We start from the raw sequence: 16,334 nt of genomic DNA, 5'->3' as shown, positions 1-16,334 counted from the left end.
GTAACCCCCTGTCCTTCTCAGCTGGCCTGGGGGCCACATCGTGGAGAGGCCTCAGACGCTGGCTTCTGGACCACCTTTACCCAGAGAGCAAAGAGTAAAGCCAGTGAAGTAGGGGAGACCCTAGAAACAGGGCATCCCAGTTCCCTCAGTTTCCCTTCTTTGAGCTCAGCCTGGAACCCGCCCGCTGGTGACACTGATCTCAAATGATCACTTCTTGGGGTAGCAGGACCCAAGATTCACAGATTCCCTGGTGCTGAGGACTAGGGACAGGGATGGTTGGTGACTTTGAATGTGCAGGGTTGTGGGTATGGCAAAGATAAAAAGGAGCTTTGTCTACATGGGAAGTCTCTGTGGCTGAGCTCTCGCGGGGCGGGGGGGGGGGGGGGGGGGGGGGGGGGAGGGGGGAGGGGGGGGCAAAGTCCGGGCGGGAACTGGAGCAGCAGCCCTGGATGGAAGCATCGAAACAAAACTCCTTTCCGACCTCTTCTAACGATATTTTAAAAGTTGTTTTCCCAGATTCGTTTGAATCATGATACCCCACACATTTAAAAGTTATCAAAGGCTATACAAGCCACCAGTTCTTGCCGTCAGGGTGTTCCCCAAGGCAGCCCTCGGAGCCGCCCCGGCTCTCTCCTGGGGCGCCTGGAGGAGCGGGAAGAATGCCCAAGAAAAAGTTAGGGCACTATCCACCCACATCCCCCTGCTCGCCAGTCGCTGGACTCGAATCCTTCTTGGGCTCACATTGCTGTTCCTTCCTGGTCACATTCCTGAGTCGTCCTGCCTGGACCTCCCAAAAGGCTGCTGGCGCTGGCCGGCTGGGGATCCTGTACTGCAAAGGAGAGAATCTAGCTTGGGGGCAGAGGAACGCCTGGCATTATAAACGCGAAGAGCTGGGCAATGTTGGCCCCAGGACCCAGAGTTGGATGACTGCAAGCAGGGTTCAAGTGGGGCCTCACAGCTCACTGTCTCCTCTGAGCTCAGTGTCTGCCTGCTTTGGAGAAGCTCGAGGTTTGGCAAGACCAGCCGATTTGCTGTCGCCAGGCTTTAGCTGTTGAGTCCTGTTTCTCCAGCACCCCCACACTGACTCCACCGAGGAAGCTGGGGTCCAGAATCCTGGCTTGCAAGGCACATGCCAGACAATCTCCCTTTGTTCCCTTAAGGGTTTTGACCTGAGAAACTAGTGCTATCTGTGCACTCTCAGCTTTAAACCTTAAATGATACACGCTTAAATTTTCTTTCCTCAGCACCAACAAGATACTTGTATATAAAATGCTCTACACAAATTAACTCTTTATAACAACGCTAGGAGTTTGGTACCAATATTATCCCCCCATTTAACAGATAAAGACACTGAGGCACAGAGAAGTTAAGCAACATATTAGCAACTGGTTGGCGGATTCTAATGCAACCTAGCTGAGAGTCAAGAATGAATCTTTACTCAGGAGCCTGTAATTTCTAAAAACCCTTTGGTCCCATGGGCCCCTCCTCATTAGACAGAAACAGAAAGGCTTCTGAGAGGTGACCTATCAGCTGGCGACACACAGACAGACAGTGTATGGTCCTTAGGGAAGGACCTCATCAGGCTTCTCCAGTTGCTTCCAGAAAACTTCCCCCCTCTTCTGGTTGAGCTGCCCAAAGGGTACCCCGAGACACGGACACACCGTCACTCTCATGAAGCTAAGGTGGAAACACCCTAAATATCTATCAATACTGAATGGATAAACAAATGTGGTATAACCCTACGGTGGAATGTTATTCTGCCCTAAAAAGGAATGAAGTACTGACACATACGAGTACGACACCATGAATGAACCTTGAAACATGCTCAGTGAAAGAAGCCAAATACAGAGGCCACATATTGTATATTCCATTTATATGAAATATCCAGAATAGGCAAATCCATAGAAACAGAAATTAGATTGGTGGTTGCTTAGGGCTGACTAGTGATGGGAGCTTGGGGGTGATAGCTAAAGGGCACAGGTTACTTTTTGGGGTGATATAAATGTTCTAACACTGTGGTGATGGTTGCAATGTATATCTTTGCCTATGCTATGTATTGTAGTGTACCTGTGAATATATTAAAACACCATTGAATTGTACACTGTAAAGGGGTGAGTTGCATGATACGTGAATTATATGTCCGTAAAGCTGTTGCAAAAACGAAACAAAGCACACCTACATAGTTCTAGGAGGTAAGACCACTGCCAGTCACTACACAGGTTCTGCTCTGCAAGCATGTGGGTCCTCCTAGACTAGGTTTCCTTCCATCTCCACAGAGGCCACAGCTCCCCATGAGGGCGTGGTGCCACTCAATCCTAAAACCTGCCCAGGCTGCTGTGCCGAGAACTGCCACACAGCGCCAGGCCAACGCTCCATGGTGTGGCTTTGGGAAGGAAGTCCAGTTCTCAGAATGAAGTGAGAGGGAGATGAAGAGAGTTTTGCCTTGGCGGGGGGCTCCTGGAATCTGACACCTGGGTTTGAATCTACACAAACTAGCTGTATGAGCTTGGTCTCGATTTCTTCCTCTGAAGAATGGGGCAAGCGGGTCCTACCCTAAGGGTTTTTGTGACAATTTCATGATGGTCCAGCAGAGCTTTGGGCAGTTAACCACATATCCCTTGCTAGAAAACAAATGAAGGGGCAATCGATTTAGGGGATGATCCAGATAAAATCAGAATGTGGTAGGAGAAAACGGATTTTGTTTGTTAAGAAAGCAGGAAAAATTTTTAAAATTTTGCTAGATTCTCTAGCATCTCTGGTATTCCTTCCTTAAACACTGCACCTGGATTGGATGGTAATTTCTAATGAAAAACAAATAAAAAAGGGTACTCCTGCCCCACTGGGGAGAGGTTTGTGAGGAGAAGGGAAATAAGCGTGTGAGCTAGAGGAGAGAAGATGGGGAGAGGAGATGGAGGGAAACTGGCAGAGGAATTCCTAGGTGCTGGATGGGGAAGACTGCACAGGGCAGGGGTGGCTAAGAGAAGGAAGGAGAAAAGAGGCGAACAGAGAAGGATGAGGTGGCAAAATCGTCTGAGAAGGGGGGGGGGCAGGAATATCCACACAGAGAACTACCAGGGAAGAGGACTAAGAAGCCAAGAAAGCTCTGGGGGAAATCTGGAGGTAAGCAGGTAGGAAGAAAAGATCACCAAATTGGGAGTCCCTGAGCCCCCGTCCTAAAACCTGGGGACACCCCCTCCCGCACTGGCTTCTGACTCTTCTGACTCCACATCTGTCACTTCCCCACTAGCTGCCTCCTGCCTCACCCTTGGGCGGCCTGTCTACAGGAGAATGCTGAGTCCTATGGGTGGGGGGAGGTTTACACCTGCTGGTTGGATCCAACTGTGTCCTGTCCAGGCCTGTTTGCTTTCTCTTATCCCCCTACCCCCAAATTTTCCCCACCTCCAGATCCTACCACTTCTGGCTTTCCCTCTCCCCCACCCCACCCCCTGCCAAAATAAGCATTTCTCCTTCCCTGAATCACCACTGATTGGCCACTTTCAGACCTTTGCTCCGCCTTTCTCTCATGCAGCAATGCCTGTTTCCCCCACTCTTGGCCCAATTTGGTGGTTTGCTGGAAGCCTTTTAAATATAGGGAGCCAGGCCACCCGGTGGCTCAGGTGGTTGGAGTGCCCTGCTCCTAACCTCGAGGTTGCCGGTTTGATTCCCACATAGACCAGTGAGCTGCGCCCTCTACAGCTAAGATTGTGAACAACAGCTCTCCCTGGAGCTGGGCTGCCATGAGCGGCCGGAGGTTGGCGTGAGCTGCAGCGGTCTGCTGTGTGTCTGTGCTGCTGCGGGCTACCCTGTGCCGCCAGCAGCCAGCTGCTGTGAGTCGCCTACCAATGTCGGGCAACTGACTGCCACAGCCAGGGGAGCGCAAGGCTCATAATACCAGCATGGGCCAGGGACCTGTGTCCTACCCAACTAGACTGAGAAACAACGGCTTGAACCAGAATGGGGCTCGGAGGCGGAAGAAGGGGGGAAAAATATAGGGAGCCCAGATTTGAAGCCATTTAGTCTGAGCACTAGTGATTTTTCTAAGTTCTCTGGGTGATTTACTATGTAGCCGGTCCTTTGCCTCCCCCTTTAAGCCTTCTTGGCCCTGGTCCAAGGCCTGAGTCCAGGTGGGAGCTGCCTGCTGGTACCAGCTGGGTGGTAGGTACCTGGAAGATTTCATCAGACCTAGCTGCTGGTGAGTCATTCCTGCGTGGCACTCTTTACAGTGAGGCCCTGGACCCACAGCCTTCCGTGGGCAACCCTCCTTGTGGGCCTCCAAAAATCACAGGCTCAAGAAGATACCAGCAGGGTGTACCAGGCCTGGAGCTGGTGACAGATCTTGGTGGCCCTAGAGCTCCGCAGTCTAGCTAGGATCCTTGCCCAAGAAGAGGAGGGGACAAAGCACAGCAGGGCAATGCTGACAGGGATGGAGGGGGGTCCAGGCTGCACCTGGGAGGTGGCTTCAGGAGTCCAGGCTCACACCTACAGGACCCTAAACTGGACAAAGCGGGTGTGGGGGGAAGGATTTGGCAGTGGCCAAGGCTGCCTGTCCTGAGCCCAGAGAGCACAAGTCAAACTGGAGACAATGGGATGCCAGAGCAGGTAAATGCCAGCTAATAGGACAGACAGCCTCCCCCATCTCCTGCACTGGTCACCCCAGCCCAGCCAACTGGGGTTCCCTGCTCCCCCAACCCAGGGGTGACCTCAGTCTCATGATGGGCACCCCTAGAGCCCAGAGGATCCCACTCCCTGTAGTGTCCTCAGACACTGGCAACTAGCAGACAAGCCTCAGTCACCTTGTGTGGCTTGAAATGAGTCAGTGACTAACTACAGTGACTGAGCCTGCAGACCACCAGCAGTCTAGTCTGGAATTTGAGGAGGCTTACCCTGTCCCCAGCACCTCTGCCACCATCCAAATGAACCACCTGTCTCACCATGAGAGTTGCCTCCTTCAGCATTGCTACTCTTCTCAGAAATAAATACAGTTGATTGTGCTTTACAAAGATAATAATGCTCATTGTAAAAATTCCAGCAGCATCCAATCTCCTTTTAAAATGTCTCTCCCTAATGTGCCAGTGCAGAGGTGTGGCCCCCAGGCACATGGGGTAGCGTGGGGGGCACAAATGGGTCAAGGAAGGAAGCAATGCATGGATTGTTCTTGCCAGCTGGGTCTCGTGCTCCCCACCTTCGTCTTTGAGGAGTGTCCTTCCATGTTCACCCCAAACTCCTAGTGCCCTTCAACTGCAGGGGAACCAATCCCCATCCCAGCAGTGATGGCGAGTTCCACCCAGGATCTCCCAGGGACCTTTGGGTGGGGCCCCAGAACCAGCAAGAAGAAAGGTGGACAAGAGACACAGACGAAAAGAGGGTGAGGCAGGGCAGATGAACCCAGACTCCCGAGCCTTTGGCTTGGGGAATGAGCTGGGAGTTACATAGGCTGAGAGAGGGGAGCAGAGTGGTAGAGAAGAGAGACCAAGGGGGAAGACAGGAAGGAAGCGATGTCTGCCAGGGAAGGCGCCTGAAACACCCGTAAGCTCAACTGCACGCTCACCAGCAGCTCTGGAAAGCGGCCTGGCCCCAGCCTCAGCAGAGGGAAGAGACACCAGAAGGAGAGGAGCTGAGCTGGGGCCAGGCGTCCAAGCCTGGATAAGTGGCTTGATGTGCCTGCCAGAGCACCCGAGAAATACAGAAGAAGGAAGAACAGCCCGACACAGAACCAGGCATCCCAAATTCCAGGTTCTGAGCACCCGAAAGGGGCTCATGAAGTCTCTAGCCAGAGCACCTGGGGGAACCCAGGCTCCAACTCCCACCCAACCACATCCCCTAGAACCAAGGACAGGCTGCACATTTCCCACCTAGAGGGTCTGCTGCAGGTTGTGGGCATGGGGTGGGGGCTATTTACCTGAAGGCTACTGGGACCCAGCCCTCAGCAACATGGGGGGGGGGGGTTGGGAAATCAGTCCCAACCACTGAGCCACCAAAAGGTGTGCAGAAGGTGAGTGGGGAGGGACTGGAGGGTCTCTGGGAAAAGATTGGATCAGTCCCACACATTGAAAAGAGGCAGGAATTAGACGGTGGCAGATGGGGCGGAGCAAGGTGAGGCCAGAGGACCTCACCTTCCCTGACTCAGGCTGATCCTTGTGGAAACCCTCAGGCGACCTAGTCTTGAGAAACATCTGACTGGAGCTCGGGTTGGTAGCATCCGTTCCTGACCTGCCTTCTCCCCACTCTTTCTGCTGTGCGTGGAGGACCTGTACCACCATGGGGAACTCCTTGTAGCAGACTGTCACCTGATTCTAGCCCAGGAGGAAATAGCTCCCTGTGCCCAGACCCGCTGGTTAGGCAAAGTTGAAGCCCACGAGTTCCCTGGGACCTGCAGAGGCCATGGAGGAGACATAGCAGGGATCCTAGCTGGGCCTCAGGCTGTAGTGGCCCTGTGTGACCCAGAAAGCGCCAGAAAAAACCTGGAGTTTGTCTACACAGGAACTGCAGCAGGGCGAGAGCCACTGAGAAAGCAGTTTAGGCTGTCCCCCTGCCCCCTTCAGGCTGGGATCCCCTATATCCCACATGCTAAGGTTCCTGAATCGCTTTACAAAAAGGAAGGGGCCATAGAGAGGCAGAGGCCATCTCCGGGTCCCTAGGATCTTGGCCGGATTGAGATGGCAGCGATACAGTCAGTGTAGACCGTCAGTGAGAGCAAGGGCAGCAGGCATCACCAGCTTCAGAGTGAGGACTCCCAGATCCTAGCGAATTCGTGCCAACGATCTCAGGACGTCTGGAGCGCTGCATCCAGATTACACTGGGCAGGAGGGTTCCCCAGAGTCAAATAGCGTCCCAACATGCGTGCACACAAATGCGCTCCCGTTCACACGTTCAACATGACCGATTCTACACATCCCTGCCACGTGGCGATACCTGGGTACAGGGGCAGCCAGCCTTCTCACCCAGCAGGCGCAGGAGGTAGTCTAATAGCCCCGCACGACCTGCCTGCCTCCTGGGCGGGGAGCGGGCCGCCCGAGCAGTGTGTCCCAGGAGGAACGGAGGGGAGCGACGCGCCCTGGGGTTGGAGAGCTTGGATTCAGGCACCGCAGGCTCCTGGATCCGCCTAGTCCGGGTCTCCAGCGGGCCAGAGCCCACTGGATCCCGGCTCACAGTCACCAGGGCCGAGGCCCCACTTTCCAGGCCTGCGGAGGAGAGAGCGCCGGGACTCCTGCGGGCCGCCCGCTCCCATTGCGCCTGAGAGATTGCGAGGAAAGAGTAAAGGGCGCGGGAGAAAGGGGACTGAGAACTCCCCAAGAATTAACCCTCAGCACCCTCCGGCGCTCCCTGCCTGGAAAGCGCAAGAGGCCCCACTTCCCGGTCCTGTCTCCGCGGGGCTCTACAGGAGGCCACCCGCCTCTCCCGATGGAATGGCCCTCACGCCGTGAGTGTCCGAGCGCCGGGAAGCCCATCCACTGACCTTAAACAGGACACAGGACGGCGACCCGAGTTACCGACACAGAATGACGTCATTTGTGAAATGAAAATCTTAAAGGGTGAAAACAAACAAAACCCGGCAGGGTTCAGCCGGTGCTGATCCAGTAGTAGTAGCAGGAACAGTAGTATTTTTTTTTTAACAGAAACCCCGGCCTCGCTGCGTGTGGCAAGAAGAACAATTTAGGGGCCGCGAAGTTTCTAACAGAGGGTTTGCTTTCTGCTTAGAATTTTTCCATACTAGACGTGTCTTACTTGTATAGTAAAAATAATTAAACTTGAGAGAGCCAGGAAAGAGAAAGACTGGGCACACGTTTGCACACACGTCGCTGGACTCTCTCAATCTTTCTTCCAAGTTCCTTTCTGAGTCAAAGGAAGGGAAATACGGGCCGGGCCTGTCCTGGCGCTGTCAAAGGAGAAGCACCGGCTCCTCAGAAAATGCTGGGGACCTGAACGCCTAGGAGGGCTGAGCAATACCCAGCGACCCCCGCCGCTCAGCTCCACGGCCGGGCCTGGCCTCCAGCCGCGCTCACCTCGGTCCTTGCCTCTCCCCTGCCAGGAGAAGGCGAGACCTGGGACCTGGGACTAAGGAGTGGGGTGGGGGTGGGAGGGTTCAACGTTTGTGGGGCTTGACACAAGGAAATGCCCACCTTTAATCGCTGTCTGGGGGTGCGCGGTTCCCTGTGTGAAGGCCTCAGAGCCGCAGGGGAACCGCGCGTTTGCTGCCTATCACAGTCTCGGCCACCCTCGACCCTCTCGGCTCCTGCACCTGGTCGTCTCTCTACACTTCCGTTTTCTTTCCCCTGGTGGGTGCGGGTCATTCCATCAGTCCCCTAGCCTCAATCTCTCCTCTCCTTTACAGCATTCTTGGCCTTGCTCTCCCTGGAGCGCCGAGAGCGCCCTGCGGTCTGAGTTCAAGAGTGTGGCTGCAGGCGTGGATCTGGGGGCGAGGGTGGAGCGCTGAACCCCAGGTTTGAGCCCCCGCCAACAGCCTCCCACTTCGCCAAGCTCCCGAGCAAGGCCAACCTCCAGTTTTCTGCTCGGTCTCTCCGGAATCTCCTTCATGGAGCATTTTGGTTACAGATCCCACTGAAAGCCGGAACGCGAAAGCTGAGCTTCTCTAGGGACGCAGAGATTGGAGAGGAGCATAGGCTGGAGGTTGAGGGAGGGAGCTGATAAACTTCAGAGGATGTAGGGCGTTCCTCAGTACCCCAGGGCCGCCCCAGCCTCCATCTGCAGGCTGGGACTGGGGCTAGACTAGGGGTGGAGGAGTGGGGCCCCGGGACCTCCGCCACCGGTGCGAGCGTTTCCCTAGCGCACTGCTGGGAGCAGTAGACCGGCGACTTGGGCCCAATCAGCAGAAAGGGGTGGAGCAGCCGGCGGGGGCGAGGCGGAGGAGGAGGAGTCAGGCAGGGGGCGCGAGGGGCGGGGAGTCGCGGGCTTGGCCGGCCCTAGCTGGCTAGGTGGTGGCTAAGGCAGCGGCGGCTGCCGGCATGGGCGATGGGGGCGCGGAGCGCGACCGTGGCCCCGCACGCCGGGAGTCGCGCGGCGGGCGCGGCGCGGGGCGCGGCGGAGCAGAAGACTCGAACGCTGATGCCAGCGGCCGCAGCCCAGGGGAGATTGCCGGGACCTCCGCCTCCAGCCCTGCGGGCTCCAGGGAGAGCGGCGCAGACAGCGATGGGCAGCAGGGACTTGGCGAGACGGACCACTGCCGCCGCATTCTGGTGCGAGGTAAGAGGACAGCTCGCGCGGCCCTGGATCCCCACCCTACCCAAGGGGTCTCCGACCTTCCTGTAATCTCCACCTCCCAATTTATATATTAATTCAATCAGTCATCATTAAGTCATTCAGTAAATATTATTTTGAGTGCCTATTGTGTGCTGGCCATTGAACTGAGTTCAGGGGACAATGCAGCGAATGGGACCAAAGAGATCTCTGTTTCCCTATCTTATAATTCTCAGCCTCTAGGGCTGGCCCCTCACCCTCATCCCTGCTGGTTACTGTGGCAAAGACAGAGGTGGGAGTTCGGGAAGCGGAGAGTCGGGTCTCCGCCCCGAGTGCCTCAAGGCAGGTACAGAGAAAAGCGTCACGAGCGCTCCGCGGGGTCAGGACTGGGAGGGACCAGAGTCCGAACCCACGGAGGGGAAAAAGCCCGGGCTCCGCTCAGCGGCCGGGGAGCTTCCCCGCCTCTGCCCAGCCTTGTTTCCCATTCCCTGTGACGCAGACCACACGGGTTGCTCTCGGGAGAGGTCACCGGGACGCGGTGGGTGGCTCGCGTGGCTCTCGCCTGCTTATGCTTAGCTCTCTCGGTACCCACTTCCTCCCGGCGCCTGGGCCCAGCCGGCTCTCGATGCGGCCTTCTCCCGACCTCGCTTTTGCGTCTCCCCCCTTCTCCCTCGCCTTTCGTCCTCCTTTCTTCTTTCCTGGCCATTTCTCTCCGCCGAACTCGCCTTCTCAGTGCTGTCTTCCTACAAGCGCCTCCGGACTGCGGCCGAGTACCCAGTTCTCCCTGGCCTTCTCCCCGCGAGAATGAGGCTATTTTGGCCCCCCACGCCAGCCTCAAGAGCTCTAGGCTCGGCTTTCGGCGGATCCGGGCTTCAGTAGCGAGATGGGAGGAGAAAGGGGTTTCCGGGGGTCTTGCTCTCAGCCGGTTTGTAGGCCTCCGCTGGAGCCTGAAGTCTGTTTCCCCCAGCATCCCTGAGCCTGGGACCGGGAGACCCAGCGCCCAGAAGAGGCCACTCGCGGGTAACGGTTTCCCTGGCCGCCTTCTCCAACTCCGTCGCCCGCCTTCCTCCCTCTTTTCCAGCCTCTTCTATCATAAGAGCCGGTTCTGATAGCTGCGAGACTCAGGAAATGTCCTTGGTCTCCGCCTGGGCCTAAGGGAAGGGTAACCAACCTGATGCCGGCTACAGGTCGCTCCAGCGCCAGGATCCCTAGTTTGTCTGATCTGACTTGGGCTACCCACACACTGACTGAGACATCTTGGCCTCGTTGCACACAGCCTCCCCACAGCTGCTAGGTTATGGTGGCTCAGAAATGGGAGACAGAGTGAGGGTCTTGGACACAGACTTGGAGACCCTGGTCTTGGGAAACACTCCTGGTACCAGGTGTGGTCACCTAGACATGGGGTGCCCAGTGCTGTTCTGGGGGCAGGCTTGAGTTCCAGGAAAAGGCATGGGGGATCCAGTAGGGATTCCAGCAGGTGTGAGGACCTGTTGGGCACATGGGATTAAATTAGATCCCATTTCATAGACTGTGGGGTGTCCTGGATGCAAGGCATTAGCAGCCATCTTGGAGTTCCATTGAGGAAATCTGCAGGGCTTTCAGAAATGGAGAAATCAGGCTCCTAAGCCCATTCTAACAGATTAAGGCCCTCAAATCCCTGCCTGTGACACTTACCACCTCACACCCCATCTATGGGTGGGCATTTCTGTCTGCCTGGACAATTGTGGGTTCTATGCCCACCTACCATCCCTCCCATAGAGTTCTATGAACTCTGCATGTAGAACAAATAAATTTTATGTATAGATGTCCGTTAAATAACTCTCATGTGTAGACTCATCAAAGGTAGGAGTCAAAAGTGACGCTCCACCTTGTGGGGTGCGGGCCACCCATGCTATGAGCAATCCACAAAAAGTAGGGAAGGACTTGTGTGCATTGTCAGGGGTGTACTTTTATAATTGCAGGCACATACAGCGATGCCATAACTTTTGTACACTATGATGGAAATACAGCCTAGAGAATGTATTTATGCACCTAAAGGAAATAAAAGGTAAACAGGGTTCTCATAAATCCCTCTGCCCTTTTCCATTTAATGACAAGGAGGTTATTATAGGCCTCGCCAGATTCACCTGCATCACTCCAGGCCCCACCCAGGGCACAGGGCAGAGGCTCCGGCATATGAAAGGCCCAGCATTGGTGAAGGAAAATTGGGAGTGCCTTAGCCCCAGAATGAATGTCCCTCCAGTATGCTCTAAGCACAGAGCACATTTTGCCCTTGACCTCTAGGGACACATCCTCCCTAAGTATCTTTGGGCAAAATCATAAAAAGATGGAAGGGAGGCTTTTGCCTCACAGCTGTCGGGTTGCTGGTGGGGTGAGGAATCTGGGAAAGAGCCCTGCTCTCTGTGGGTCTTTGCCTTTCTTTCCGCCTTTTTTCCACTCTGAACTTGCTCCCCAAGCAAGTTGGGGCCCTGAACTTGGGCCCCAAGGTAGCAGATCTGTTGGTGGCATCCCATAGCACAGGGGAGTAAGAGGGAAGCTTGGACACTGGAATTCAGTGAAGTTGGTTTGGAATACTGACCTTACAGTCCTTTGAATTTGAACCCGTTTTTTTTTTTGCCTCTCTGCGCCTCTGTTTCCTCATCTGTACCAAGAAACCCCTAGCTCTTTACCTCGACGGGCTGTGCTAAGGGTCAGAGGTGATGTCTATAAAACTGCAAACACCCAGCAGGATCTTTGTAAATATTCCATTTAATGAAAGGGGGGGGAGCTCTGAGGTGACCCACAAACCACTTCTGGGAGTAGGCCTCCTTCCTCAGAAGCCTCCCTCAGCAGCCCACCCTGTAGAAAACCTGGTCTCCTTGGGGCCTTGGGCCCAACAGGGTTGGGAGGTGAGAGGCCAAGGGGGTCAAGAACCGGTGGTCAAGAACGGGAATCAAGAAAGGAGGATTCCGGACACCTTGTATACCACATGTGCGGCCTCCCCCAATCCCTTTCAGGAACCCTCGCTCAACCAGTCACTCAAGTTTCGGACTTCCTCTACGAAATGCGGTTCAGAGTGCCAGGGAGGCCGACCTTGCATTGTATCCCCCAGCCTCAAAATGGAGGCTGCTCCATGCTACCCACGCACAAACAAGGCTGCGGGATAACAGGCGTGGGCACACAACAGGCATCCCGCACAGCTCACTGCAGACATAGCCAGGCTTCCCCGAGACTGTACAGCCGTGCAGGCCGCCCCACACCTCTCCGTGCACGGCCCACTGGCTGGTGAGGGGTAGGGATGGGGGATTCTTTTGTTTTATATTTGTTAATGGCGCGCCAACCACCCGCAGGAGGCAGCTGGAACAGGCCGCCTCCCTGCCGTGGCTCTAACCGCACCAGGCAGCCGCGGTGCCATGACCTTTTCGGTGGAACCCGGATCCCGGCACTCACAAGAGGGGGGACAACTCTCACTTAAAACTCTCCGCAATCTCACTACGTACGCTCGCACTCGCACACTCAAATGTGCCACCGTGATTCCCAGATCAATCCAGACGCGAATTCAACAACCCGTTTGGATAGAGCCTGGAATGGCCGTCTGCCAGCGTCACCCAAACAATGCGTGGTGCTGGTTCCTGCTCACCCTAAGCGGTCCCTTGGGCCTGCGGGTCTAAAACTCCATTCAGGCCTCACCCTCTGCCCCCAACTCTGTGCTGCCACCTTGGCCGGGATGGGTAGGACTCAGGCTGCTGCCCCGAAAGCGCTCCTGCAGCATGAGAACTGCGGCGCTCCCCGCCTTGCCCCACACCCCTCTTCCTGGGAGCAGGAGGACAGGAAAACTGCAGGATCTCCGACCAAGTGAAGGGCTGCCCTCCTCCTCCCTCCCCAACACCACCACCCACTAGCCCAGCAGTTTTCACCTGGGAGCCTGGTGGACGTGCTCGGTGGCTGGGGTCGCAGGAGGACGCACAAAGGCCAGGTCCTCTGGCTGCGGCTGGACCATTCCCGCTGTGGATGTGAGTGTGGGGGAAGGGCATTGAACTAAGTGGGGTCCAGGCCCCCTGAGAGTTCGGGAACAGTGCTGGACCCGCGCTCCAGAAGCACGAACGTCTGAACCTTTACAGACAGCTGAATGGCGGACACCCGGAGAGGCCCTGGCTGCCACAGATGCGACTGAAGACGCCTGGCAAGGGGCCACGGCTTCGGGGGCTTGAGCTGGGAGTGGCCTGTGGGAACAGACACCCCCCCCCCCCTCCAGCAGCCAGGTCTGGACTAAGCGTCTCCAGGCGTCCGCTAGCTTTCTACTTGGGTTTACAGCAGCCACTGGACCTAGGGTGAGTAGGACCGGTCCACGCAGGCCTCGCCCCGCAGATCGCAGCAGCTCACAAGGGTCCACCCAGCCCGCGTTTTGGAAACGGAGAAACATCAGCGCATTTGAGTATGCGAGTGCGAGCGTAGATTGTGAAGTTGCAGGGAGTTTTGGATGAAAGTTGTCCCATCTCCTGTGACCGCCGGCATCCCGGCTCCACCGAAAAGGTCATTGCACTACGGCCACAGAATTGTGTAGGAATGGGCACTGGATTGTGAGTCCCGGCGCTTAGACTCGGGGTGGACCGCGGGACCACAGCCTCAATATCTGAATTTGTTAATAGACCCGATAACCCAGGACCGGCCCCCCAGACAGAGGCTGAAAGGTTTAAAATGATTCTTGCAGGAGACTGCACTTTGGGATTTTGGGTTTTTTTACATTTTTATTTTTGGGTGTATGTAGTGGGGCCATTGCTTCCCCCCCCCCTTGAATTGTTTTGGTTTATATTTGTTATGTTTTTCCTTTTGTTATGTTTGATTTTGGCAAAAGAACGCACTTTCTCATCGCTGGTTTATGCTGGGCCCTATCGTTTTGGTCTCTATTTCTCCCTTTATATATGTATATGTCTCCCTCGACCGCCCCCACCCCCCCACCCCGACACACAGAAGCAAACCAGCAACCAAATGCATCGTCTTGTTGGTGTATCTGTGTGGACTGTTTTCATTTTTAGGGGACTGAGCGGTGCATTCTCGGTTCCTTGAGTCACGCTTAAGTCCTGCCGCCCTGGGTGGTCGCTTGGACTCGGGTGCCCGTAGACCCGCTACCGAATCCCTCCTCCCCCCCACACACACACACCTGCAGGGTTGGACTTCCAGGTGTTACCTCCAGGTGACCCGGCCGGGCAGGGAGACCAAGTCCTTAGAAGGTTGAGACAGTGAGTACTCTAGACTAGACAGGACGACAGCCGAGTGTGTCCCTGGGCCTAAGATGGCACCGAACAAATTCCAGTCTTACCCCACTGCGCACAACCTGTACGGAGAGAAGGCGTCTAAGGGTCTTATTGGCTCTACGCCATTTCCTCAATTACCCCCTACTCTTTAGAGTCTGGGGCGGTAGTAGCCCCCAGCTCTGCTCTTTTCGCTGTTTCTTTGATTTGTATTTTAAATGGTGTGTGTGGGGGGGGCATATGAAACAAATGAATTTTGCCTATTTCCTGTTTGTTTAATATAAAATAAAGATCGGCCTGACTCTCCTCGGAAAGCCTGTAGAGGGCTACCCGGCAGTGTGTTGGGCGAGTTCGTACCCGTTTGAGAAACTCAGAGGATACCGAGCTGAAGTGGGCCTGCCCGGGAATCCCCGGGACACTAGGTGACCTAGGCACCTGGTTCGCCCCTCCTCACCTGGGAGGGAAATTGGAGAATCTCTGCCGGGCGTATCAGGGTGGCTTCGGAAACTGTGGAAAGAGTAGCACTCGAGGACCAGATCTGGCTACAAACCCGAGCTCTGGGCGGACCGGGCTGCGATCGCCGCATGGGGATGGGGTCAGCTGTAAGGTGCTCGCTGGCGGCGCCGCAAAGGCCCCTCCAACCGCGTCTCCCATGTTGTCTCCTGGCCTTGCCCTTCGCTTGCTCGTTGGCTCATTACACAAGCATTAATGAGAACCTACTATGTGCCAGACCAACCCGGCTGAGGATGCTGGCGCTCGCTTACTAACCGAGACTGACTCGCACGCGGGGACTTGCGAAGTTCAGGCGGCCGGGCCCTGGGGACCCGGGAGTGGTGTCGGCGCTAAGTTCAAGGGAGCAGGGAGCCCTTGATGCGGTGCGAGGGCTACGTAGAAGGTGTTCACCGCGCCGGCCAAATCCACGCGATCTTCCTGACGTGTTCCTAACACACAGTAGGCGCTCAGTATTTGTCGAATGAATGAAAGGAGACAAGGCCGACCGCATCGCGTATTTCACTAAGTGGCGGCATTGGGGGCTGCAACGCCCTTCGCCTAGAGGAACGTCTGTTCTAAGGTTACCTCCTTATGTTTTGACGTTACAGCGTCGTTCCTGATATGAAATGGCGATGATGCCAGAACATAGAATAATTGTTAAAATATAAAGTTGACAACGCCATATTGTTGGAATTTTCTGCAATCCTCAACTTTGGGAAGCACTGAAATATAAAACCTGAAAAACCTGTCGTTCTTTTACTGGTAGCTGGATCCCCAGGGCCGGGGAGGCCGCCTAGAGGCCTGCGGGTTTGGAGCAGGAGGCGATGGGAAGCGTAGAGCCACGAGGTCGGTAGCGAGTCTCCCGACTCTTTGTCACTGCTTAGTGTGAGGTTCCACCCGCAAAGCCCGCCAGTGGGGAGAGAAATAACCAGATAAATCCGCGCCCCTCCGCCTCGCCCAATTCATACCCCCACCCCTCAGTCCTTCTCTGGAACTTGAAATAACCGGGTTATTAAAACCAGGGTTTGTTTTGAATTTTGCTGCTTTCGCGCACTGGGTCCAGGAGCGGAGCTGCGTGGAGCCAGGGCCCGGCGGGTGGAGGACACTTCGCGAGGAGCTAGCCTCTGGCAGGGACTCCCTCACAGGTAGATAAAGGATTTGAAAACAAAAAAACCCGAAGCAGTAGAAGGCTCCCAGTTTCAGGTGTGTTTTTCCAGATTTTCACATTTTCAGATGCAAACATTAGCAAAAGCAGAATCATTTTACATAATCTGTTTTGCAATTTACCTCTTAAAATTTTTTAATCCGCAGGGGTCATCTTTTCAGACTCAACCATTTCAAGCTGTTCCATGACCGTAACGTATTCCTTTGGTTGGGGAAAGCCGAATTCTCCTTACCTCTAGAAGGATGTTCCGT

The 16,334-nt window shown here is 55.3% G+C and overlaps 1 protein-coding gene across 1 annotated transcript in view; it reads left to right on the top strand.

Annotated features, from left to right (window-relative positions):
* The first annotated feature begins 8,963 nt into the window (after positions 1–8,963).
* Positions 8,964–16,334, top strand: part of VAX2 (ventral anterior homeobox 2) — a 29,225-nt gene continuing 21,854 nt past the window's right edge. The window contains exon 1 of the mRNA XM_033124216.1: positions 8,964–9,201. Coding sequence (XP_032980107.1) covers positions 8,964–9,201 — 238 coding nt within the window. The remainder of the gene's footprint in view (positions 9,202–16,334) is intronic.

This window comes from Rhinolophus ferrumequinum, chromosome 13 (genome assembly GCF_004115265.2).
Source record: "Rhinolophus ferrumequinum isolate MPI-CBG mRhiFer1 chromosome 13, mRhiFer1_v1.p, whole genome shotgun sequence".
NCBI classification, from domain to species: Eukaryota; Metazoa; Chordata; class Mammalia; order Chiroptera; family Rhinolophidae; genus Rhinolophus; species Rhinolophus ferrumequinum.
The sequence above is the reverse complement of the archived record's forward strand: the minus strand, read 5'-3'. Positions and strand labels throughout refer to the sequence as shown.